General features: G+C 41.0%; 1 protein-coding gene across 1 annotated transcript in view; it reads right to left on the reverse strand.

The window, feature by feature from the left end:
* The window catches only part of met (MET proto-oncogene, receptor tyrosine kinase), an 89,083-nt gene that overhangs the window by 25,319 nt on the left and 36,175 nt on the right, over nt 1-27,589 (reverse strand). The window contains exons 4-12 of the mRNA XM_012863644.3: nt 21,421-21,567; nt 20,850-21,026; nt 18,724-18,881; nt 18,065-18,179; nt 16,396-16,532; nt 15,982-16,146; nt 15,546-15,648; nt 4,356-4,565; nt 924-1,073 (exon numbers count right to left, since the gene is read on the reverse strand). Coding sequence (XP_012719098.2) covers nt 924-1,073; nt 4,356-4,565; nt 15,546-15,648; nt 15,982-16,146; nt 16,396-16,532; nt 18,065-18,179; nt 18,724-18,881; nt 20,850-21,026; nt 21,421-21,567 — 1,362 coding nt within the window. The remainder of the gene's footprint in view (nt 1-923; nt 1,074-4,355; nt 4,566-15,545; nt 15,649-15,981; nt 16,147-16,395; nt 16,533-18,064; nt 18,180-18,723; nt 18,882-20,849; nt 21,027-21,420; nt 21,568-27,589) is intronic.

Genomic DNA, 27,589 nt, shown 5'->3' on the forward strand with positions numbered 1-27,589 from the left:
CCCCCAAATTTCCCAGAGTTCAGTATGAAGAGCTTACGGAGCCTTCACTATGCCTTCTGGTGGCTCAGCCAGTCTAGATAAGTTTGCTTTCATTTGTTGCATTGGGTCTCTTACTATTTCTATTCCAGTGCAGAAATGTTAAACAGATAAAAAAGAAATACATGTCAGAACCTTAATCACATGTTATTGCTTTGTTAATATATACTTGAAAAATATTAACATGGACTGAAAAGACTACTCCCACTACTTTTGTTATCTGAGTGTATTTGATCATTTCCGGCAGACCTGTCGGCCTGTTTGTCCGTCACAAGCAGGCACAGAGATATGAAGTGATGATAAAGTCCTTCTCCAAGCCTAACGGTAGTAACAGATGGGAATTTTCATATAAATACATTGTGACTGGCTTTATTGAGGTTTTCTTCTCATATCCACTTTAGAAAAGATGTATGACAGTGAGTATCAGAGCCACGATCACGCTTCCAGGATCAAGGGACGTCTGGACTGGATTTTTTAGCATTGTCAGTGGGGCAGGATTTGTGCAAAAGTATTTCACGTTGTCTTCATTTTTTTTGCTGTTTCAAGAAGCGATTCATTTTATGCCTGACCAGATTTAGATTAGCACGTATACAAACAGCCTGCACTTGCGTTAAAAGCATCAGTTTACATTCGGCTGTTGTTGCCAGAAGACTCCCGGGAACAAGTTTGAGCGAAGAGGATGTAGGTGCGTGCATGTGCTACTTTGTGCAAACATGCAGTCAGGGCGGGGACGTGTTTTTGTGGTGCCCCGAGTTCTTCTGTAAACAAAGGCCTGTCTTAATCCAAGTGCGCGTGTTTACGGACTGTTGCACAGGTGTTACAGAGCCCGTGTGCGGAGAAAGTAAACGCCGTTTGTGTCCCGTCTGTGGGGCGCAGGTGTGTCTCACCTCCACCTGCAGCTCCTTGGCTGTGGCGGCCTGCAGTTCGGTGGGAACGGTGCACTCCAGTGTGTTTCCTACCATGGTCAGACTCTCGCAGCTGTGGTTGGAAACGGTCAGGACCTGACACTTCATTGCCTCCCTGTCCATCCGATCACCCTGCAGAGGAGAGTAGGTGGACGGAAAGGATGGAGATTAGAAGAATACGACTAAGGAAAAACAAAGCATTAGTAGAAATGAGAACACAATAAAGCAAAATTTTTTTTGCTGCGTTTCATTAAAATTTGATTTGTAGCTCAAGAGCACACTTAAATCTTAAGCCTCAGCATGTTTTTGGGGTTCAAGTGTGAAAACCATTGGAAATTTGCCAGATTCCGTTTCCCTACTTGTTGGGTTAGAGGTGCCCCCACAAGGAACTCATCTGCTGTTGATTTCATAGCCCAATTCAAAATATGGTAAAAGTGCACATTTTACATGTTCAACAGAAAGATGTTTGCGCAAATTCTCACCAAGAACTTTGCACAATTGGCTTTGTTTTTTCAGCGATGAGTTGCAGAAACATCAAAATTCCTCCCATGATGTTGCTTCAAACTTGCTCTGGATTTATTCGCCGCTTCTCAAGTCCCCTCCACATCATAAACAACTAATGACAATTAGTTGACATATGCTTTGACAACTAATGATTTAAAATAATTTTCCATAATCTTCCTATAGGGATAAAAGGTTAAATCATATCTACGAGCAGAAGGTCACTCAGTTATTTAGGCCATATTGCACAAGCCTCAACTAACCTAAATGGGGATCAGAACCGAAATAAATGTAAATAAGGTTTAATAAATATTGAACATCTTAACAGAAATATTTAGCTACCAAGAAAAATTGGCAAGGGGGGGCCTTAAAGACAGACTTTCCGGGTCTACTGATGATTTACCAATTCGTAATTCCATTTTGTACTAACACATTTTGTTTTTCCTTGTAGTTTTTTTTGGAGATGATCATTAAATGTTCAAATCTCATGTATAGCTAAATTTAATTCTGTATAATATTCTGCTTATCCTAATATTTCATATTACTTTTAAGATTTATATTAATAAAAAAAATTCAAACACAATTGTTAGAAAGCACTCTGTACGGTAACTGAGCTGAAAATGATGGTATTTTACAAGAAGTGAGCTGGTGTTTTATCGTGCTTAGCCACACATTTACAGCCTTAAAAAGTGTATTGAATGGAGCCCTATTTTAAAGGAGATTAATTAAGATAGTAGAATATGAGCAATACTGAGCAATGTGTTCAACAGACAGCATCTCTGTGACTGGAAGTACACAGAGATGCAGTATATTAATGTGGCCCTGTAATGGAATAGTACAACGTGTTTATGCTGTTAGATGGAAAGCTGTGAGAATGCAAAAATCATGCTTTTATTTTCTGTCTCCTCCAATGTTCTGCTCTTTGACTTTCCTTGTCCGTCATCCTTTGTTTCTCTCATTCCCTCTCTCTCCCTGTCACGGCCACGCACATAAACACAGTTATCTGAGTGCAGCACAGGGCAATAAAGCGAATAATCACATTCCTCGCATGACAGTTTGGGGTTTTCCAATTTGACACAGAGTCGAGCCTCGCACCTGTTCCCGTGCGCACGCACATTTTCTCTCGTGCACAAAGACGCAGCACGCCTTGCGAGCGGCAGCCACACTTGTGCTGAGTAGCGCACAAAGAAAATTTCACCAGATACAACTCAACAACTTTCGCTGCCTTTGACAAACGAGAAATTAAAGGCAGCAGAAAGGTGTCACAATGATAACAGTCCCTGAAAATAAACTGCCAGGATTAAAATTAGAACTGGGTTTCCTGAGTCTCCTGTATACAAATTGGCAGCAATAAGAGGCTGGTTCTGAGCCAAAGCCAACAACCTGGGGTTTTTTCACGTGTTGGCATACAAGTTCAGACCTGTCAGTCAAAGGCAAATGTTTTGTGTGGCTGTTTGCTAGAATTTTCAGGTTAACGTTATCAGATAGCGCCTAATCAGCCCTGCGTTTACTGCTTTACCAGTGGCCATACCAAAGCAGGGTTATCAGATGGCGTTAAATGTGGCTTGTTTCGGTGCATTGACTTTTACCATCCCGCCCCCTCTGAGAGAAGGGGGGTGGGGGTGGGGGCTCTCTGGGGTACGGTTGGACTGGAGGGGATAAATGTTGGGCTGGCTAGGTTTAGTATGGGGACCAAGGTCATGCCTGGGAAAGAGGGAAAAAAGGAGAACACCAAAAAAAAAAGAAAGAAAGAAAGAAAGAACAGTCCGGATCCCTTGTGAGAGGCTCAGCACAGCTGCCACAAACTGTCGGGCTGTGCAGACAATTAAAAAAAAAAGAAATGTGGAGAAAAATGTATTTCATTGTGTTCCCAAAACAGGGTCTGGGGACTGCGGTGGCCTGTTTGGAAAAGGGGCATTATTATGTCAAGAGGTTTGACCTCAGCAAGAACAATACAAGTCGACAGAGAGAGCATACGTGGAGAGGTGCTGCCACAGAGGAGAGATGGGGAGGTAGCGGTGGAGGGTTTAAAACGATGGGAAACAGACTCCACTTCCTGTTTTTCTTTCGGTATTGTTTCCTTCCCAGCTTGACCTGGACTGTGGATGGCTGGACGTGTGGATGTGTGTGAAGATTGTGAGGGACAGGGCAGTGGCCTGGGGGTGTGAACTTCAGCCTTGCTCCAAACTACGGATTTGGATTCATGGAAGTTAGAGAGTCAAGCAACCCCCATTGCAAACTGATGGTAGTGTTGGCATTGGTCATGGTTAGCAGCCTGTGCATCTGCTTTTGAAATTAGCCACAGCACATAAATCCTGATTTTCCTTGCTAAACATCCATAAACTTTTCAGCAGTATTTCTAGTTCTGCACCTGTTCCTGCTGAAAGGATGTAAAACTAGAACCTCACTAAAGGTTACTGCGCTGCAACAGATCTCTGCTGTTCTTCAGTCTGGTAAAGAAGTTGTTAGACGGTCTTCCAAAAGTGTTCATATCGTTTCAAACTTTTTCACATTTTGAGGAATTATAACCACAAACCTCAATGTTTTTTTTCCTAGATTTTTTTTTTTTTTTTGCATTTGTATTTAGCCTCCTTTCTTCAGAAACCCATAAAAAAAACCTCAAGAGGTTTTTTACAAAACATTAGTGAACAATGAGCATCATGAAGTCCAAGAAACAGAGCAGACACTTTAGGGAGAGAGTTTAAAGCGGGGCTCGGTTAGAAAACAATGTTTCAAGTTTATGGACATTTTTTAAAAGTTGAATCCTCCAAGTGAAAACAGAACACGTAAGGCACAAGTGCAACCTCAACCTAACCGGGAGAATCTGCGCTCTGTGAAGATGTGAAAGAGTTAATGGGTATGAATACTTTTGGAGAAGCACCCTAAAATAAAAGAATGTATAAGCATCCTCACTTTGAGCTCCACGATACTCTTGTTGTCCTTGGATGTAAGCTTGGGGTCGTGAAACAGTGGGTCCTCCACGTAGATCAGGTCCTTTTTATCTGTTACGAAGCCGTCCAAGACAAACTTCACCTTGGTGACCACTGGTGGCTGCAGGCCAAGCTTAGCCAGGGAAGGTGTGGTACACTGAATGGAGGTCTGGTTTTCTCCATACACACAGCTCTGAAGAAGACACATAAACCAACATTAGAGAAACTGTCAGAAAAACAGAAGTTCGAGAAGTGAAAAAAACAAAACAAAAACAAAGTTTCTGTGTTCACAGTTTGGCAACTTCTTTTATACCAAATACATGACATAAGACAACAGCTGTTGCCTAGGAGTTTTCTGCCATGTGGGGTTCACAGTTTTTGTTCACATTAGGATCTTCATGTGACACACAAACAAATTAAAGAATGGAAAACATCATTTTTTGGCAATAGTGCACCAGGGAAAAGACCTATAACCCAAAACTCTGCACAGATTCCAGTTGATGAATGCTGGCACTATCAGTAAAATGTGGTCTTTTCCAGTGACTGCATCCGAAGGCCAAGGCATTAAAGTTTCATTACTAATGGGGAATTTCTTTTTTCAAAATAAAAATGTTCTAAATGTTAGACATAGGCCAGAACATGCTTTGTGGATCTGGGAAACAGTACAAGGCTGGTTTAATCCTAATTTGTCTGACAGATTCTAATTTGTTAATGTGAATGATGATTTTATTTCATGCTCCTGCGTAATTTGTGGAGTACCACAGGGTTCTGTGCTTGACCCTTAACTCTTAACTAAATATATTGTATATGCTTCCAGTTGGTAAATTTAGCATGGACATTTTTACAGTTATGTTGATGACACTAAGCTATATCTATCCATAAATCCTGATTAACCCAGTCAGTTAGGTAGATGACAGGTCTGTTTTTAAGACCTAAAACGTGGATAACTTTAGATTTTCCTCTTTTAAATTTAGGAAAGCCAGAAGTTGTCATCTTTGACCAGGATACATCAATTAAATCCTATATTAAATAGCTAAATACATGTAACCGGTGTATCTATGTCTATGTGGACCCTGAGTCTGTTAAATTAATAAAGGAATAAATAAATATACCCAGTCTACATTTACGACTAGGTTTAAAACGTTCCTTTCCTATAAAGCTCATAGAGTGGTTTGAGTTATCTGGAGTGTTCTCTTTAAATGATGCTGTTATTTGCTTAGGCTGCTGGATGACACACTGACCACGCTTTCTGACTATGCTATTTTTTTCTATTACTCTTCAATTATGCATTATTATGTTATCTCTCTGTTTTTTCTCTCCATAGACATATGGAGGTCAACATAGATATATATCCCAGGTACATTAAAAAAAACAAAAAAAAAACAGAATATTGTGAAGAAGTTCATTATTTTTTGTCACTCATTTGAAAACTGAAACTAATATTCTATATAGATTATTTAGACATAGAGTGAAATATTGCATGGTAATAATTTCTTGTAATTTTTATTAATATGGCTTAGATATATTGAAATTCCAAATTCATTGTCCCAGAAAATTTGAATATTACATTTGTTTTTGAAAAAAGGTTTTTATTGTATAACTGTTATGTAATTGTCATATTTTGGCCTCCACAATTATGAGGAAGACAGTTGACTTTACAGATGACAGAATATACTCACTGGCACCCTCCAGAAGGAGGGTAAGCCACAAAATGTAATTTAAAGAAGATGGCTATCCTAGTATATTCATAGAAAATCGAGTGGAAGAAAAACGTGTGGTAGGAAAAGTAGCACTAGTGATAAGCGGAAAAAAGTATTCACCTGCAGTGAAGTGAATACTTCTTCAGAGCCCAAAACAGCTTTCAGCTACAATGTTTGTGGCAATATTTGACCTAAATTGATAAGCACTTACTCTTACGCAGGCTCTGAGACCCATTTGTCAACAAGCTATCTGGTAATGATAATCAATGATAATTTGTGACATCAACTACCTGACATAACAGATGGTCTGACCTGCAGGATCAAGAATAATCTGGCAGAGATGAAGTACTGTTCATTTCCTCTAAGAGGAATAACCAATCACTGTAACGCTGTCAAACCATACATGTTGTATAAAACATGTATGCATAGTACGATCCAGGCTCTTAACTCCAGATACTGTCACTTAGCGTGTACGTATGAGTTGAGAAGTGAGGGGGTCCTTTTGCAACCGAACATCCTGAGTCTCCAATAAATTCTCAACAAAAAGAAGCAGTCTGGTGGTCTGCTTCTCACATAAATGTATGTATGTATTCTACATAATAAGCTACATTTTTCAATTCAAATACATTTTGTTTAATGACTGAATCAATGAGCAGAAACATACGTGAACTTAAGCAGTCATATCATAGACTTGTTAGATCTATTGAGGGTGTGTTTTTATGCACACCTGAGGCCCAGATGGGTAAACAGGTGGCACGTGTATATAATCCATCAAAATTTATACCAAAGCTTTTTACTTTCCTAAATTGAAAGCGAGATTCGACGTTTCAGCCATTATTCCTCAGAACTTTGATAAAAAAATGTCAGATTATAAACAACCTCCGTAAAACTGTGTAACCGTGTTATTAATGGGGCATGTGTTTAGTTTTTTTTTTTTTTATTGTGATAATGTACAGCATGTGTTTTACTTTTGACTTAGTGGAAACTGGAATGTTGTGGATCCAGATGTAGTTCCAATCAAAATGTCTGCGTGCAAGTAAATCATCTGCTACACACCTCACATTTTTCCTGAAACAAGCTACTGTGTTGGGTGGGTGGTGTAAAATATTTCCATATATTATAGAATGTTTTTATTCTCCCTGTAGCTCTACATCCAGAAATGCTTAACCTCCCTCTTTGTCAATGTTACTTTCTCACATGTACGTCGCACTGCAGAACAACGCTGGGCAATGACGGCGGTCGCTTGCCCTCTAGTCTGAGTGCTGCATATAAGATAAAACAACAGAAATAGTCAAAAACAGTAATCCTTTCCAGGAAAAGCTGGCAAAGTTACTCTAACAGGGAGAGGATCAAACGTATGACTGCTCAGCGCTTTTTGTCCTTTCACCTTGCAGGGATTTCTCCTCTGATCACAAACTTGTTTTAAATATTTTAGGGTTCTTAAGCAATAAGGTGTTTAAGTTACACACCATCATGAAAACGGTTGTCATTCAGCTAAACTAATGTCTACTGCTAGAAGGGTAGCTGTGTTGACACAACCTCTGTTCCAACTTCTCGCTTTCAGTCAAATGAGGTAGGAAGGCCAGCATGACAACAGCAGAAATTTCAACACACAGTGTAAATATCTGTTAGTGTTACCAAATACGAGGACACGGATCCTTCAGGTACACACAGGTGCGCTGTGGAGACAGCACGCGTGTTTTCGTGCATGATGAAAGATCAATGTTTATATTTGCTCTGTGGCGGCAACACACGATAGCTCGTGTTTATCTTGTGGGTTCCAGAGTTACAAGCATCCATCAGTCAATATCCCACGTGTATGAGAGGTGAAACACAGCCACTGCTGAGATCAATATGCTTCCTTTAACCTTGGGACAAACGCAATGACACCTATACCCCTGTTTGGTGTGGGCACTTTCTGAACACTGTGGTACAAAAGTTGTTTTGTTCCAGAAGTGATTTTTTTTAAAGAAACTCTCTCTCAGATTATTTTTTCTTTTACGCTTGGCGGAATTTTGTTGAGCTTTGACCACAGACATATATACGTAGACGCCTCGTTGGGCGCAGGTTTGCACGTCGACATCACCGCCATATTGTATGTGGCAGAAAGTAGTGAACGTCTATGTTCCCTGTGTATATGTTTTAAGTATTCAGATAGAAAGATATAGATGGAGCTCACACATACTTTTAAAAAATTATATATAGATTAACTGATAGAGATTGGCAGAACAGAGAGCTTTGGATTGAGGTATTATAAATAAATAGGTGTGTGTTTATATTTTAGTATATGTCCCGATTATAGATGTAGAATATATATATATATATATATATATATATATATATATATATATATATATATATATATATATATATATATATATATATTTATATATATATATATATATGTGTGTGTGTGTGTGTGTGTTATGAATATAAAAATCGATTGGTTAAATACAAACATTGTGGTCTTCATTATTTCATAAAACCATGTGAACCTTTTAAGATCTGGTATAGACACAGATTAGCAACAGAGGGGAAGTATTAAAGAGACAAAATTACTAATATGAGAAAAAAGTCATAGGAGAATAAAGTAAAAAAAAAAGTGTTTTTATTATGAGAAAAACGTCATATTATGAGAATTAAGGGGAAACAATTCCAGAATAGTCACAGTTTGCATAACTATTTTAGTCCTGGAGTAATAGGGCCAGGTTAGAATCTTTTCATTATTTTTATTCTTCATGTGAATAAAGTCAGGAGACTGAAGCCAATAGGATATGAAAATAAACTCGTAATATTACAACAAAAAATATCACGAATATAAAGTATATTCTGAGAAGTCCCTCTGATACTGTTTAAGTGACTGAGTCTAACTGCAGATTTGCCACATCCAACATGGCGGATGCTCTGACGCATCCGCAGCATAGGCAGAACCCGCCCAACGACGTGTCTACGTTTATAATGTCAATGGCTTTGACATGCGTGTACTGACAAAAAAATGTTTATTTCTCTAAGCTTTTCCTAACATAGGGAAGCGTCATTCTGTGTGACAGAGCAGTCACAGTAAAACTTTGAACATGTGAAAACAAATACACACTGATGATGCCGATAAAGGTGGTTAGCCTTTGGTAATCTATGTGTGACTGCCGTCTCTTATGTATGTTGTAGCCCACCTACAGGCAGACTATCTGTCTAGGGAAGGACGTTTTACATAATTTTCCTTTTTGTGAAAACAAAGTATTTTTGTTAATTGTTCTCACCCGTGAAAATACAGAAAGTGGCCTATTTGTAAAAGCTGGATTCTTTAAAGTTGAACTCAAAAGCACTTGAGAAACAGGCTAAAATTTGATTTCCAACACTCAGATCTGGTTTGTACACCCCAGAGAGCTGCACAGACTGCAGTAGCACTTCCTGTGTGGCTGAAACTTCCGACACCCGGAGTGAGCCTTAACGCTCCAGACGGACACACACAAACACATCGAAACCATACAGGCATAAAAAATCTGTATGTTTATGTGCGTAAGGGTAGCACTAAGTCCCCCAACCAGGAACAAAAACAGTCCCATATTAGCCCCAGTAATACACATGCCAGCAGAGAACAAATAGGACCGTACGGTACAGTAGGCTACCTCTGTCCCATTCTGCACACCGCCCCCCCCCCCCCCCCCATGGGTGCAGCAAAAGGAAAAATATCCAGTGAATTAGAGGAAACTTCAGTCATTTTCATTGTTCAGTTGCTGTCTCCTCTTTTGGGGAGAGGAGGTGTGGGGCTATAAGCTGAGAGCAGCTGTAAATACAATCGCTGGCCGAGCAAGAGCAGCTAGCAGGCCCGGAGCCTGACCGTGGGGTGATGAGAGAAGCAGCCATCTCCAAATCTCTGCCATCCCTGAAGGATCATTAGTGGCAACAGCCTGCGAAAAAGCCAAAAGTCATAACAAAAGCGGTTGTCAAATCTAAAGTGATTTATAATGGAGCAGTTTTACTGTTTCTTCTGTGCTGGTCTGTGTGGTCAGCTCCTTGGGTCAGACTTGTTTCCTTTACTTTAGAATGTTCTGGATTTTGCACTCCATTATTCAAACTCTAATGGAATATTTATGTCATTGCATACTGAAAAAAAAATCCTGAAATAGAATGAGACAATTTTGGGGATCTATAACAGATTATTGAGAAAGAAAAAAGCTGCCTGAGGCTAAAAGCTGTGTGGTTAGTTTGCTCTTGACATCATGAAATTGTTTGCCTGATGGCATCAGTGGTAAAACTTTATTAAGAGTGCATGACAAATCTGCACGGGCAGTGAAATGGAGGGTGGACAGCGGTTTAAGTGTAGAGACCTCAGCTCCCCTCACTATCTTCTCCAGGGCCCAATAAGTTAGGGAAGCCAATAAAAATAAAGATTTCTAACCATTCCACTATAGATGAATGTTGGTATGTTTTCAACCCACCTAAAACTGCATATATAAGAGAATATATCTAACACAAGTGGAAGCTGCGTCAGATAGAGTGTATGCCACAAATGAGGCAGACACATACGATGCCGTCAAAAGGTATTTGCCGCCTTATGAACCTGTTTTGTTTTTGCTTTCTTGTCACATTTATTTTTTGTAGATCATTAAACTACTTTTATTATCAGAGAAATATAATCAAAGTAAATTAAAAGATACGTTTTCAAATTCTGATACTCTGTATTGGGGGGAAAAAAGCTTGAAAAATGGAATTACTCTCCCTTGTTAAATCATAAATTAACTGTGATTACCCACAGTGTTTTTGGTTCAGCTTGACACGCCACACCCAGGCCTGATAAACTGCCTGACCAGTAGAATGAAGAAACCATTTCAGAAGTACCTGCCTGACAACATGAAGTAGCAAAAAAAAAAAAAAGATCCTAGACAGTAACAGATCATGACACAGTTTAAAGAAAGAACGGATAAGAAAGTCTATCAGTTGCAAAACCATTTCCTAAGGTTTTGGGATTCTAGCAAACCACATGAGAGACCTTATCCACAAATGGAGAAAGTATTGAATCTTTACATGAGTGGCCAGCCCACCTAAATTATTCTAAGCGTTCATCTCCAAGATATCCTGGAAATCACAAAGGAACAAATAAAAACATCTAAGGCAGTGCAAACCTCACTTGCTTCTGTTAACGTCTGTATTGTTGACTGAACAGGACAGAAAATATCAATGGCAATTTTAACGGGTCAAAGCCACTGCTAACTTAAAAACAACAGAAATACCCATTTCACATCTGCCCCAAAAAATGTCTTGATGGTCACTGAGAATTTTGAGAACATATTCTGTGGACATCAGCAAGTCTACCTAAAACTCCCAACCAGGGAGTCTGGTGGGAACTTTGAAATACCTTGACAGCTTACCCGAGGAAAAAGTTACACATTCTCAGTTTTTCCCTTCCTGCCCTCTGTCCACCCCCAGCTGTGGGGGGCATGGGAAAGTAAAGGAGATTCATGAGGTATTCAGGTGTTGGCTGGGAGGATTTAGTCTTCTGGGAAAAGATGGGAAGACCTTGACACGAAACCAACCAATATATGAGTGGAGGCGACAGGTGCCTGGTTACGGTGAGTGCTCCTGTTAAACTGAAATATCTGTATTAGTGAGGCCCGGCATCCCTGCTGTGGCAATGGGGAAAGTTTCAGTAGACTTCTTCGGCTTTGCTAGTGTGGCAACTTTTTTCTAACGGGTGGTAACATAAGTCTCTTTCATGTTTGTGGGAAAACTTAGACTGACTAAGACCAGGCTTTAGCAGAGATCCGAGGAGCAGATATCAAGCTAGCATGGACGTATTTTTTTATGCCTTAATGCCAGAGGTCCAGGCTGAGATGCCTGGACATCTTAAAGAGTGTATTGGTTCTTTCTTCTTCCTGCACTGCTTTCTGAAAGACTGCTTGCAAACCCGCAATTTAGGTTTATTAACACAACTCTGGGTAGCTCACGTGAACCAATTTTCAAGTGAGAGGGCCCTCTGGGACGTCCATTTGTGAAATATCTATTTGCAGGGGTTAAGACAATAAGACACTCATACTGTCCCTTCCCAGACTGAGCTCTAACTCATCCCGTTGACTGGATGGAATGTAACAAGCGACAGCTGAGGCCCTTTGGGACACGATCCCTTCCTAAATCATTAGCAGTGACAGACTCATCTTATCCTGGCCTGTAGCTTGATCTCCCTTTTTGGTCGGCAAAATTATGACAAATTTTAAAACGGAGAATAAAATACTGCTGCAGAGGGTCGGTTATACACACAGTTTGTTAGGAGGTTGCTGCTGACCCGAAAGTGAACTGAATCTTATTTGAAAGTGAACCGGGTCCTGACGATCTGGGTGGATGTGCTGCAGCACCAGACCACTTTTCTTACTGACCTCTGTCACACAAGGTTGCAGGTGCAATTTCACCCAATGAACACATTAGTACATAAGGTACACAGGTCAGCATAAGATAAAAGTGAAATTCCTCTCATGTTACAAACACGCTGGTCACACATGACCAGGGTTAGTGGTAAAGTTGAGGGGTACGGTAGGATTTCAAACTTCTAACGTAGCACAGCAAATTTCAAGGGTCTGAGATCAGGTTTGTCTGTGCTTTTTGCTGTTTTTGGATGTCTAGTATACAGTCCAGTTAGAGAAGCTCTGCACTTGAAGTTTTAGGGTATTGAACAAACTCTTTCCTAAGCTAATGCTAAAAGCAGAATTTGAGAAAGTAACTAACAGTAAACATTATAAATTCAGGTTGTTTCATTTGATGTACAGCGGAAATGTTAAAAATGACTTCCTAAGTCACTGGTACCTGTGTTTCCTCTATGAGCTCTACTAGTGGCAGCTGGTTCTGAACATGGTTCTGCTAGTGGCTTCTTCCTGTTAAAACAAGAGTGGTTCCACTCCACTGTCGCCACATGCTTGCTTAAGATGAGGGATTACTGCAAAGACTGAAAGCAATCAGCTGGTTTTCCTCAGACAGGTAAAATTTTACATGATGACAATAAATGATTATATGACTTGGGCCTGATCAGGTCCTTTAACCACCGAAACAGGGTCGACTTTGAGTTCATGTGCTGGAATTTAAACAGCTGCACACAAACTTTGAACATTTAAAAACTAGACATATTTGCCACGTCAGAGAAATCTACTATTTATATCTCATTCAAACTGAGTATGGCTTTTCACAGCATGAAAATACTGAATTTATCCGTGTGTTTTTAGAGCAACATTGGCTGCTTCTGTTGAGCTTTTATCCAGAGCGGGTTGCTCAAACCTCTTGCTTCAGCTCACACAGATGCGTCTATTCCAACCCAGAAGTGTCTGGGTCCAGCAGTGAGTGGCTGCTGTTGTCTGTCAGTTCCACTGGAAAGGCTGGGCATTAATTGATTAAAGATGCATTGATAACAACAGCTGTGGAGGGATCATCTGAATTCTCGGGATCATAAACCTGATTTTAGAGCTTTCAACTTCAGTTTGCCCTCATTGTTTGTGCGTAATGAAGCCTAAGCCCTCCCGAGACCCATCAACCACTGACCTGAACACAGGTCAATGACCAGGGAAAGGGAAACTGAAATATGAGACAGTGAGGCCGGGGGCTCTTTGTGTGTATGCATGTGTGAGGGCAATAAAAAGGGATATTCCATCACAAAGGCTTGGGAAGAAACTCTCATTTGATGAGAGTATGGGTCCTGCAAGCATGTGTTTACGGAGCATATTATTATCTCCTGACTGGACCTGCAGCGGCGTGCGCGTCAGGATGACAGATAGCATCATTACAAGGCACTGCTTGTCCTCGAAGCGTCTCCCTCAGGCAAACAGCAGCACACCTACCAGGTCCGTGAAATACAGGAAACCTTAGTCGTACCCTGACAAAATGTGTAATCAGACATGTTGTCAGAACATAAGTGAAAAAATGCTTTCAAAAAAAGTGACAGTAAATGCAGTTTGCATATGTATTCTTTAAAGTTTTTGTTCCGCTTCCTTAAAGAATCTCAAAACATACAATATTCTATTTTTGTGCTTAATTTTGTACTTTGCCATCTAAGAGAGTAAATGTGGAGCAGCAGCAGCAATAAAACCTTTGCATGGAGACATTTTAATCGCCGATAGTGCATTAGACGGCCAGTGAGCGGTGGTTAGGGTCAGGGTAATGATCACCATTATTGCTCGCTGTCATTTCCAGTTGTGATATAAAAACTCTGCTTACACAGCACTGGCGTAACCAAAGGCATGTTAGAGGTCCGCATTTTTCCATAAAGATTTATTTCCCCTTGTTGCGAGAAGACAAAGTAAAGCACAAGGAAGACATAAGAGTTGTTGTGAGCTACATTTTGCATGAGGCTCACATGGACAGTTATGTTGGGTTTAGGAACCAAGAAAATTCAAACTAAGGCCAGTTGCCTCTGACTTTACATGCATTAAACACCTTTTCATTGCGTTTATAATTGAGCGAGATCAATCTTGGAGGCTTAGAAAAGCAGCGTGGTGAAAGCCCAGAGCACGTTAGGTCAGATAATTTAAAACAGCTCCAGGCTGACGCTGTAAAAACCAGCTGTGCTGAGGCAGAGATGACGATTTTCAGACATGATTGTGTGTGTCGTAGCGTACGGCCTGGTGGAGGTGAGGGGAGCCAGCGGGTCCAAATGGTTCTGCTACTGTGCGTGAGTCATGGGTGACAGCTGGATCCTGCATATCAGACAGTGGATTTTCCATTTCCTGTCCTCTCATGTGTGTCTGAAACTGTAGCTGTTCTCCTTTGTCAGAAATTCTTTTTCTTCAAAACGCGTTCTCAAGTGCAACGTATAATGAGGATACCAGTCATGTGTTTGCGGTAGTGAAATGTTTATTAGCTCACATTTTCTTTTTTCTCAATCAAATTGAGTTTGAATATGGAAAAGGCGCAGCTAGACTCAGTTCCTGCACAGAATGCCATCAGTCAAGGGTAAAGAAAATACTCCCAATAGCAAATAAAGACACTCACGAGAAGGCATATTCCACAGCAGGACATTTTTGTAGAGTACTGATACATTCAGGCAGAGGTTTTTAGATGAAAACCTTCGAAGAGTAAAGAAGAAAACCTTAAATCAACAGAACTGTGCAATATTCCAAAGGTTCTATCCCACTAACCACTACCTACAGAGGTCTTACTAAAGTTTGAAAAAAAGAGAAAAGGATATGGCTATGATCGGCCTTTGGTTGTTGGTTTCTGATTAGTGCCACCCGCTGGACTGAAGGTGAAATGCAGTTTCCCGCACAACTTCCCCATTCGTCATTTGGCAGATTTAGATAAATGACCCGCTGCAGTGGAAAAATACCTTCTTAAAAGCCCCAGAGTTTTATTCATCCTGGGAGAACAAATCCTGGGTCTTTAAATCCTGAGTCTTAAAAGAAAAGGGGCTGATATGTATTAGGTTACTGCCTACTGGTGATGGAGGCTACTGTGAATGAATGCTTGATTTTGATGGAGAAATGTCATGTTGTACTCACCACATAGAAGGCTGCAGCATCATCCTGATCGGTGGTGAGGACCATCTGGGGCTGGAGGCCGGATTGGAGGTACAAGCCATGAGCTGACAGGGTGCAGCCTCCACTACAGCAAGATGGGGTGGGGTGGGGTGGGGGGGTATAAGCGTTAGCATCAGACATAGGAGATTCCCACTGGGAGGTACCTGCTGTTCGCGTTAGCAACTTGTCACCTCCCACTCACTTCCTACTGCGGTAAAACTCCAGCATTAATCTGTCTCAGACCATCCAACAAACCCCTCAATCTCTGTTTTTGCCCGCACCTTCTGGTTAGGTGATGAAACATGGACGAGCTTGAATTTGCATTCATGATAATACAAACATTTAGATACCTCAGTGCTGGCCAACACTGAACTGTGGAGACTTTGGGGACTGAAACCGGAAAGAGCCAGATTCTAACCTGACAAAGGAGCGCAGCGGCTGGATGCTGCTGATGATGGGGTCTTTGTTGTAGGTGAACAGCACAGGCGCACGACGTTCAACTGAATCCACCGTCAGCTTCACCGGCTGCTCCGAGGGAGCAGTGTGTGACGGCGTCTGACAGATCAGCATGTTGGGTGACTGGCTGCAGGTGGAATGGCACAAAGGTTTTGTATTAAGTTTCTACATTTGGCACGTATACTGCTGTTGATTTTCTTCAGTCCTGCAAGTAATAAGAAAGGTTTAAGAATAGGCAGCGAAAAATAAAGAAAAGTACCGTATACAGCAAAGTAAAGGGAAAAAAAGAAGGACAAATTAGTGTGTGCAAGAATAAAAGCACAAAGAATGTCAAAAATCAGCACTTCATTCAGTGAGTCGGTGAGCCAGTGCTGACCTCTGGATGTGACAGATTTCCTTTCCTACAGTCACCACTCGTTTGTTTCCAGTGTCCAGAAAAGCTCCTCTGATAGTCAACCTGGTGTTTCCAGCCTTTGGGCCAAATGTGGGAAAGATGTCGCTGATCACCGGGTCCTGGATGGATGGTAGGAAAAACTGTTTTATGAAAAGCTGTTTTAGTGAGGCGACATCTTTCTATATAGGTGCTGTCTGGAATTACATCCACGCCAAATGAAGCATTTCCTATAAAAAGTAACAGACCTTGGACTGACACACAGTAATGGTCATGTGCTGCATCTGTCACGACTATTACTAATGGAAAGTTTTCAACCCCACAGAATGATGTAGCCATTACTGCACTGGCTACCCATTGAACATATTTTTTTAAAACTTTTCCCTGTAAAAGAGAACATTTTCTCTTTTACAGGGAGTTTATGTCATAGATCAACACAGAATGCTGCATAATTAGGATGTGGATGGAGTAGAATACATGGATTTAATCCATTTTCAGTTTTTTCCACAGATACTTAATTGGATTTAAGTCTGGAGTTTGACCGTTTTTTTTTTTTAAACCAGAAATGCCAAAAAGGGGGACAGTCATCTGGGTCTGGACCTAAATGGGGTCTCTTTTGGACCCAGATCCATTAGACAAGTTAGAGATATTGCAGTCATAAGATAGCGTACAAGTAGACACTGGGAAGTCTAAGAAAACCCCTCCAGGTTACAGATGAAACACTGCATGGTAAGACCTGAGAGAGCACAGAAAGGTTTTTTTTTAAATTGGATTTACTGTATTAATATTTCTTATAATGTAAAACTGAACCAACTCAGCCAGTTTCATAAAGTATATATATATTTACTGGGATTATTTAGATATAAAAAAAATCAGAGAACAAGAGAGGGCAACAGCACATTTAGTTTTCTTTTCCTTAATGCAGACATTTGGCTGTTTTTTTCTTCACTAGTGAATATGATAAACTGCCTTATTGAAAGTAAAAACAAAGCTTTATTACATTGCGGCTGCTGGAAAGTAAAGCTCCACACCCATCTCAAGTCTGCTCCTCCGACAGGTTTTCTTACAGGATTACTCTATATTTGCTTCCATCCATTTTTGCATCAACTCTGATCAGCCTCCCTGTCCCAGCTGAACAAAAGCCTCTGCAAAGGATGCTGCAGACCCCAACACGACTCAATGTGGGGTGATATTTCCACGGTGATGTGCAGCCCTGTTCCTCACCTGTGTTCCTTGGTCTTTGTGATGTTGTTTATTCACTAATGCTGAGAAGGAACTGCTATCTTTACACCGAGATGAAATTAAAGTGGTTTTGCTGGAATATATTCAACGTTGTCAGAGTAAAGGGGTTGAACACAAGTGGAAGCCCCACTTTTCAGATTTTGGATTGTAAAGATCTTTGAAATTTTGCCCTACGGTTTATTGGTTTGTCACATGAAATCCTGAAGAAGCAGCTACTTTAAAGTGTTGCTTTTAATGTGACAAATGTTTAAGAGGCATTAAGGCTTTTATACTGAAAGGGATCAAAAACTTATAGGTCTTCCTTTAGCACTGTTAAATGGCTTCTGGTTTTTCTTTTGGAGTCATTTCCTACATTCAGGTCCGTCAAATTATAATGAAAAATAAAAATAAAAAAGGAGGGAAAACATCTTACCACAAATTTGAAGCCCTCCAGTTTGGATACCTTGTGGCCACTGGTGACCTTCACCGCGTGTCCTGATGGAGTAAAGTTCCCACTGAACACTGGGGAACACTGGATCTCAGTCAATCTGCACCAGACCCCCCCAAACAAACACACAAACCAGGCATTATTCCCTAGCGCAGCGCCCAGCATTTAGCCTAATTCAATGATCATGCAGTTCCCAGCAGGAACGCACAAAGACTCAATCTTTATCTGAAATTATGTAGGCCGTATTTTTTTAATTCCCTATAATGAAGTTGTTTGCAGTAAAAAGGAGCTCTTGAATGGGACAAGGTCCCAGTGGATTTGGAAGAGGGAGAAGTGTGCATTCAGTGTTCCCCCCCCCAGCAATTTTTCAGTTAAGGTAGTCATATGTTGAATGCAGCAGGCAGGGGCGGGTGGGGGTGGGGGTGGGGTTGGATGTTTTTTAACATTCCTCCTTCCACACCAGTCCCGCCTGCTATAGATGTCCCTACAGGACACCAGCTTCCAGGTCCCTTTACCTCTCAAATGCCCACCCCTTAAACCCGGTTAGTGAGCGGTTACACGCACCACAGAGTGACAGAAAAATGTACATTTAACCAATCTAAAGAGCTGTTTGATTACAGAACCAAACACACACAAAGACGCACCCGTTTGTATGGTCCTGTCTATTCAGCTTGCACGGAGCTCCGGCCACTTCCACGTTCACCAATGAGGCTTTGAATTTCTCTGTCTTGTCGAAGCCGAAGTTGCGTCCACAAATCGTTACAGCTGTAGAGCCTCTGATTGGTCCAGAGGAGGGGAACACCTTAGGGGAGTGCAGAAGAGAACTGTGCTTTAAGTGCCCACATCCATCTTCCCCACAAAGGTCAGATATAAAGGTTGACTAAAAGCTGCTACAGTCATTGTATTAGCTCTGATCTAAAAAGCTGTTTATTTTAAGGTAAAGATGCACCAACAAACAGGATCCTGATGGGAATCGGACGACTTTCAGCTTGAACGCTCCTGACCCCTAATTGGACGGTCAGAATCTCAAAAACCTGAACTTTTATAATTAGTAAAAACGGCATACCTAAACACTAACAAACACTCTTCATAGCGAATGTTGTTGCTGTTCTGGTCTTGTATCTTTGAGCAGTAAGTCCAAATCAAATCTCAAGTCTAATGAATGAAATAAACCTTTTGTCATCAAATGCGTTCCATCTAGACTGCCTGTAACTCCGCAATGCTGTAGGTAAGGAATTAGAAACTTGGGTTGCTTCTTCTTAAGCTTAACTTAAAACATAAATATGTAACTATTATCTTTTAATCTTTTGACATTTCTACACAATTATCTTTTTTCTTTAAATTTTATTTAACATCCACAAAAATGCTAAGTGTAATTTGTATCCCTTCTGAAATAAATCAGCATTTATGTCCAAGGAGAAATAATTGAAAGACATATCACTGAAAAACATTTTTGTTTGCTGTCAGGATGCAGTTGATACATTTTAATACCTGTTTGAATATTGTTCATTCATTCACTATACTGCATCATATAAGAACATTGGAATACTTCTTTCCCTCTCTACTCTGAGTTGGTGACTTTTTTTATCTATTCTGATGAAACCTAAACTCATTTCTTACAGTGTTGAATTGAAGACATCACTTTCATCATGATTATGACTTTACAGGCAACAACAACAAATGTCACTGGCTTTAACAGTAAAATACTGCTTGTGCTGTCAGAGCTCCAGGCTGTAGGTCATGGGGGATTGCTCTTACTACTGATTACATAATATATAGATTGGAATAAGATCTGAGTCTCAAACCAAGTCAAGTGACGTGTTTAGGGCACAACTCTAAGTCTCATTAGAGGTCTTTGTTTTTCATTAAATGTGACCCGTGTTCAAGGTTGAAATTCGAGCCACGATCTATGAGAACGGTGCAACTTTGAGCCAATAACAGGAAGACTAAACTGAATGTAGCAAAGTTGCGTTGCCCTTATGTGTCAACGTAAGTCCGTTATGGAACATGCCTGATTTGGAAATGTTGGCAGCATTTTGGAAAATTTCAGGGTTCTGTTGTAGAGCCTGGTGCTGTTGTGATGCTAGCCTTGCTAACAGCGCTAAGTCCAATTATAAGGTCCTAAAATGTGTTTAAAATGTAGTTTCTGTAATAACATCCTCTCTTTTTAGAGTAAAAATTATGGACTACCTGTTGGGAAGGCCGACACAATGTTTCAATGTTTTTTTTTAAATACTCAATATTATAAAGTAGAGAAAAAGGAATCAGCTAAAATTGCCATTTTCAGGTCAAAAAAGTGTGTGTAAGATTTTAATATTGTCACAATTTGTGCATTTTCAAGAACCTTGGCATGAATAACACCAGATAAGGTAGGACTTTCACTCATTCCTGTAATGTTCATCTTTTTTGCTTCATGAAGCAAAGTAAGGATGGAGAATTGCTCTGTAGTTATTTGGAGACGGTGAAGCAACACACGATGGGGCAATCACGTTAGACAGAGCTAAAACCAGCCACACAGACCCAGTAACACAATAGATTGCATTATATTGTGTTTTATACAGCAGTACTGTAGAGGGGAGTAGAGAAGGTATGAATAAAATCGCAGCTGAGCCCATTTAGATCACACAAAACTAACTCCCTGCAGACTGAGCTAAGAGAAAGATGGCAAGTAACTTTTCAGTTTTCTTTGCGGGGGCAGTGTTAAGAATAATTAGTGATGAATTATGACAACAAGGGTGCTGTGGTTCTACTTCTTAAAAGCGTTGTATACCTTGGTGATGACGGGTGTGCAGCTGTCCTGAACCCACGTGGAGGAGGAGGGACACTGGTTCCTTCTGGTGCAGCGGCCATCACACCAGCCACATTTGGTCACGCTTGATGACAGCAAGCAAGACGTGCAGTTAGTCAGCTGACCACAGCCCGGGCCAATCAGAGGGATCTTGGTGATCTAGGAGGAAAACAGAATTTAGAACAAAAAAAAAATGACAAAAACATTTTAAGACAAGAATGGAATATCAGTATCTTCATTTCTCCACAGCCTTTGTGTCAAACTATATTTAATGGGTGTTGGGCTTTTTTATCACCTTTTAATACTCTTTTAAACTGTTAAAGTTACAATTACGGTGAGAAGAAAGTACCCCAAGTTTCATTCCTAGGGTTTTGTGCTAAACTGCATAACTGAAGGAAGTGTACTACGATCGTGTTACAATGAATGAATTTGATACGATTACACTGCCTACAACGTGTCCTAGTGTTTCTCTTTTTTACTTTATAAGGCAAAGAACAGAACAAAAAACCAAAACAGTGATTCTAATGTTATCAATCTGTGGCCTCCCTCCTACCTTGTTCCCTGTGGCCATCAGCACGGCTCCCTCTGAAAGGGGAGTACTGCCCGTGGCTTCCTGTCTCGGCAGTATCACACTGGCAGAGACAGGACTCGAGTCGAGGCTGATGTTCACGTGGGGAGAGGCCGATCGGGAGAACAGTACCTGGAAGAAAATGAACAATTTAAAATCCTCTTGAAATTCCTCTGCTAACATTAATATACTTCCAGTAATTAGAAAAGCTATTTTTTGTGACCCTTTTTTGACTTTCAATAGAATTTTCTGCCCCAAGATAATTTGATCGAGCTATTCAACCACCAAACTTTGTTTTGGTTTTAAAGGTTCATTGGGAAAATCGGTTCATTATATGTCAAAAATGTCAAAATGTTCACTAAGAACAGAGTTAGTAGAACTGAATCGCTCAATGTTCATAATTGTCAACCTTTACGTCTAAGAGGAATGTCAAAACTGAAGCCGGATTGGATGAAGAAGCCAAAACGGAAGCTAAGCTGTTTTACCTGGTAAAACGTCTTTGTCTCATAGCTGGCAAAGACATTAGCTGTCCCTATTCACCGTATATTCAAGCCAGAAAGGGAGGTCAGAACAGGACACTCTGTCAGATGGTGGGATTTTATTCACTCACCACCTTTTCATTGTTGCAGAGGTACTCTGATAAAAGCCAAGAATATTAAAAGTGGGACATATCATATGCAGTCTATATAATGGAACGAGAAAAAAAGCTAGAGGACATAGATAAGTTCTAGTGGCGCTCTGCCAGCGCACCTTGACAGGGAGCTGGAGCAGAAAGACGATCCAGAATGTGTCATCCCTCCTTGGCAAAGGCCTCTAATTTGCCCTCTTTCATAAGCTGTGTAAAGCAGAGCTGAGTAGATTTTTTTTTTAATAAATTGCTGTAAATGTTAAGACTTTTGAAAGCTCCATGATGCTTGACAAGTCAGCTTGTGCAAAATGAGGACCACTTTAGTTTAAGGACAGCTTAAGATCATCCATGTGTACGCTAGAGATGCTTTATATCTGGTATAAACCAATGCTGGATAAACCAAACATGTACAGAGTCTTGCAAATGCATCCATACTCCTCCACCCTTTCACATTTTATCACGTTACAACTTCTGTGGGAAAAATCTGTAGAGTAGACAACTATTAGGCGCACATTCCTCAAATCTGGCTTTTGTGAAAGACATGCAGAGGAAGCTGTTGATGAAAGACAGTCATACAAATTCCTGTCTGCTGTTTGTAGAGAACACAGCAAACGGGAATGACAAAAACTGACGCACAAACGCTGTGTGTATTGTGAAAGAAATGCCCATTTAATAGTCTGGACCTAAGTACTGTTTAGAATCTGCATTAAAACTTGAAGATTACTGTAAAAAAATTATATAAAAAAAAAAAGAAAGCACGCTTTGTATTAAAGATGGACAAACAATTGTGTCCCTAGATGTGAAAAGTGCTTCTCCAGCAGTCCTGACTCCAGGAGCCTGAATACATTTGCACAAAACCTGCTCCAATCATTTTACTCCTCCTTCACAATTATGAGCTACTTAGTGTTGGTCTTTCACACAAATGCGGTCAAGGCTGTGCTTGTGTCACCAGGTATGAATACCTTTGCAAGCCAAAGCGTATGTTTGCACTAATTCATGACTTTTTTTTTTAGCTAAACTTCACTTTTGATGATCAGTCATTTTCAGCCAGGCAAAAGTAACATGTGGTCAACTTTCAGTATGTTAATAGATGGTGAACATCAACCCGTATCCCCACGTTCACATACATTGGTGGCAAACATCCAGGATTTCACCAAAGCCCCCCCCCCCCCCCACACACACACACACACACATAGAGTGAAACACACCTGGTGCAGCATTTATCACTTGTGGTTATGCTGCAGCTTTTGGCCTAGGAGCAAACAAAACTGAACAGGGCTATTAACAGGGTATGTGGTTACTCCAGTAACGTGAGGCCTTTCTAAATTATACACACGCCCACAATCGCTCGCAATAATAGATGCACATACATACACGCACACACGCAGGCATGCGTTTAGGGAAGCACGCACACAGCAACACACCTGGCTTTCTGCGACGCCAATCCAGTGGTGGGACTTGTGGTATGTGTGGGATTTATGGCACTGGGCAATGGGTTACTGGAGAGTGGTTCAAACCTACTACGCATCAGGGCGTCCAGTAAAAAAACGTGACACACTCAGCATAGTGAGATTTAATTGTACTTTTGCTCAGTTGGCTGAACCACAGCTTGCCCTCTGTCCCTTCAGCTCAAGAAACACCTTGTTTTCTAGCGTCATCCCATTCACTGCTTGAACCTCATGATCAACGTTAGCTTTGTGACAGCGGGGATAATGGCTGGCTTTCCGCAGGGGACGAGGGCACACAACAGCCATCTCTCTGGAGGTAATAGCGGTGTAAATTACAGCTTATTGTATTAAGGAGGCTGGGGGGGAAGTTTGGCCTATAAACACTGGCACTGTGTTATTCCCACAGTGGGCTGAGTGAAGTCGAGGGAACACTTCCTGAGTCAGTCCACTGGGGGGGAAACAACGTTCCTTTTCTTTCACTGCCCCTACCCTGCGTTCCACCTCGCTTTGTCCGCTCAGACAGACAAGGAAACTGAACTGCATGAAAAGTTGACAGGTTCTTTTGACCCAGCTAACAATGATCTGGACTTCCGTGGCGTAGTGGAGCTGGCGTTTTGCGTGGCTTTAGCAGGAGACGACAGGTGGCCGGAGGGTCACCAGGTCAAACGCATACCACAGTGATTTAGGAGAAGAAAAGTGAAAGAAATACTGCAGCCACGATCGCTTATACGTTTCCATCTGGCTGCAAGGAAGCCGCTTAGCAACTTGGAAGTGCAGGGTAAAAAAACGGGTGTTGAGAAATGTAGTAAACGACAACCAGACTATGAAAAAGTAGCAACATGTTCAGCGATCGTCCAGCCTGAACAAACTAATTCTGATGCTCTTATAGAGAGCTTCGACTTTGGGTTGAGTGGAAGGTGAAGTGGTCGGCTCTCAGTCTCCGTTTGCCTCAAGAGGTTCTGCTGCTGGAAGAGCTGATTTTTAAAGCAGCAGTAAAAAAAACAACAGCACAGGAGGATGTTTTGGACTAAAGATCACTAGGACACTTAAAAAAAACATATGGCTGTATTATTGACATCCATACCATACCATTCATCCTAACCGGCAGTTTGGTGGAGCATTTCAGATCTGTTGTTTTTTTACAGAGTGTAATCCCTAGAGCTGAGTTGTCCACATTTGCTCGCATTCTCAACACTCGTCTCCTGTTGCCTTTCCGGTTGAGTCTACAATGTGAGACTTGAAATTTGCCCTGCTGTCCAGGGATAACTCAAGAGTGTGCTTGTGTGACATTGCTTGAAATAGCAGAAGCTCTGGTACGTCTTTTTGGGTGTAATTCTGTTGTGAGCTACGACTAAATAAACGTCTGTAGTCTGGCTTTGTGGTCGTGCTCTCAGTTAACCACAGAGCCACTGCTAACTAAGAGGTTAGTTTAGTCAAGCTTAAACCCTTGCTATAGCTTGAGCTTAAACGTCGTCTCTGAGTTTGTGTGTGTTAGTGGTGGTAATGATGGTGGTGGGGAATTGGGCTCTGGGTATCGGGTAGAGAAGGCCCAACTGCGATAGGCACGGCTCGCCTCAGGAGTGGAGCGGTAGTTGACTGTAAAGGAGAAACACAGCAACAGCTGCACAGGACTTGCAAAATGCCGTGCGAGGGAACGTGTTAGGGAAGCAGTTCACCATTAACGTTCCGTTCAGCTTGTAAGCCCCCCCCCCCTCGCACCCCACTGCCGCTGTCTCTACCCTGCCTGCCTTTCGTTGCAGCTGTCACAGATTTTTTCCATGTCTCTGTTGATTTTTTTTTTTCTTTTATTCCTTGAGTTTCAAAAACACGGGATGTAATTCAGTTCGTTTACTTTTTGTGATTCATTCCATTTGCAATGGCGTTTTAGCAATGCAACATGAACAGCGGGCTTCAGTCTGCGGCCACAACCCTGGCACGTTGTGTTTCACTGTTGAAATGAGGGGGTAAAACGCAAAAAGCAAACAAGATGTTGTGAGTTAATTGAACTAAATCACAAACTGCAATATTTTTTTCTGAATATGCACCACCTGAATCAGTGTGCTGCAGCCAGCGAGTGTTCAGAGAGATAGTGTGGCCTCCATGTGAACTTAAATTTAGAGACTAACAAGAACCAAATTTACTGTGCTAAGTTATGTAAAGAAATCAAACAATTTAAGAGTAACCAATGTCTTGCTATAATCATAAAGAAAGATTCTCAGGGAGTTGTACAGCTGTGTACTTATACATAGGAATCCACCGTCATTTACTTCTAGCAGGTGTTTGATCAGACGGCAGACTAACTTCCACTCGTGGCACAAAATGTTAAAACACCTCAATATCTCGTCAAAGTCATATATGTCTTGCAAAGTGCTATCCAGTTACTGTTAGCTTGTAATTCTGTGGAGAAATACTCCTAAGCTATTATTATGAGGCCAAAAAATGAATGTGCAGCTTGACTCTGGCTCCATCCAAATACCTCTGTTGAGTAAGGACTGTTTAGCCAATGAGGAAGTGCATCAGCGGTCGTCATGATAAGTGCTGTCTGCGTAGTGCAGTCAGTAAGGAAAGAGGTAGGAAAAGGACCCCGTATGCTTCCTCTCACAGCTAATTTAGCTTAGGAACCTTGCCATATCCCCTACTGGTGCTAAGGAGTTATAAGGAATCCCACAATCCTTTGAGCAACATGACCTAGCACAGCCCACCTTACGTAAATGAATGAAAATGTCCGGAAAGCAGAGGGGCAGCATTTTGTAGTTAATTTTCGGACTCGACTCGCATCATCCATGTGTTTCCGTCATGTAATGAGGTCAGAGTTAAAGGCTGTCCGAAATCGGCACAGCAGTCTGAAGCTCCTTTCCTCCCCATAATAGAGATCTTACTGTTGACCTCATTGAAGGTCAAGGAACAGGATATAGGAGCTATAATAAAGGGTATTTGGATGGAGCCACTATGTTCTTCTTCTTTTCTTCATCCAGTTTACTGGCGGTTGGCAAACAACTATTGGTGCGTATTACCGCCACCTTCTGAATTGGAGTGTGAACCGGTAAAAAGCTGAAAAAAATGTATAAGATATGTTCCGAATTTAAAGGAAGTAATTCAACCAAGATAAACACTAAACTTACACGGAAGAATATGTATTTCTTTGTGATACCTTATCCAGTCAATGAGCACGTCTCTAGTGACGGACCACACACACAAAGTCCTGTAGCATGCTTTCCTGTCCTGTTCTAACTACAATTAAAATATGTAAGACCAAATCTAAGTCAATATAGGATTTCATCCTCCCTCCTTCTCCTTGACATTTCCTTCATCTTTCCCACTGTTTTTGAATAGTTTCCCTTTCAGCTCTTTATTCCATCCTTCCTGCCAATTCTTTTTCATTTCTTCCTTTACTATAGATTTTATTTCTGTTTTGCTATAGGAGACTGCCAGAGGGATTTCTGATTCCTTTATAGCATCTTTAGCATACATATCTGCAAGCTAATTATCTACAACTCCTACATGTGACACACAAATCTCTCTAAAATTCCTGATCTTTTAATTCTGTACGCCGCCAGTAAAATTTCTATTAAAAAATTCTGCCTCGACCGGGTTTGATCAAGGTTTCTGCTGTAAATCGCACTGCTAGAGTCTGTGGCAATAACAACATGCTGAGGTTTATTGGATTCTATCCACATTAACACTAACAGAATGGCAACTAATTCTCCAGCATAAACAGAAACATTATCACTGAATCTATGATTTGACAAGTACGCTGTTTCTGATACAATAAAATAATACCAAACCGAGTATTGGTGACTGTTAATGATTTTAACATCAAATTTACTTATATTTTTCTTGTGTTTTATTTCGTTACTATGTATTAAAAGGTTATTTTGAAGTAAGACAAGAAGTTGGTCTTGTACAGTGTTGACAGATCCGACATTAAACAAACATTTGTTCAATGACCAAAAGGTTCATATGGAAGCCTTTAGGGCGCCCAGTGTAAATAGATACAGTGACAGACATGACTCAAATTCTTAGTAAGCACTGCAAAAAATGACAGGCTAACTGTTAGCTGACTGGACTGCAAGGTGCC

This window comes from Fundulus heteroclitus, chromosome 2, assembly GCF_011125445.2.
Source record: "Fundulus heteroclitus isolate FHET01 chromosome 2, MU-UCD_Fhet_4.1, whole genome shotgun sequence".
Lineage (NCBI taxonomy): Eukaryota > Metazoa > Chordata > Actinopteri > Cyprinodontiformes > Fundulidae > Fundulus > Fundulus heteroclitus.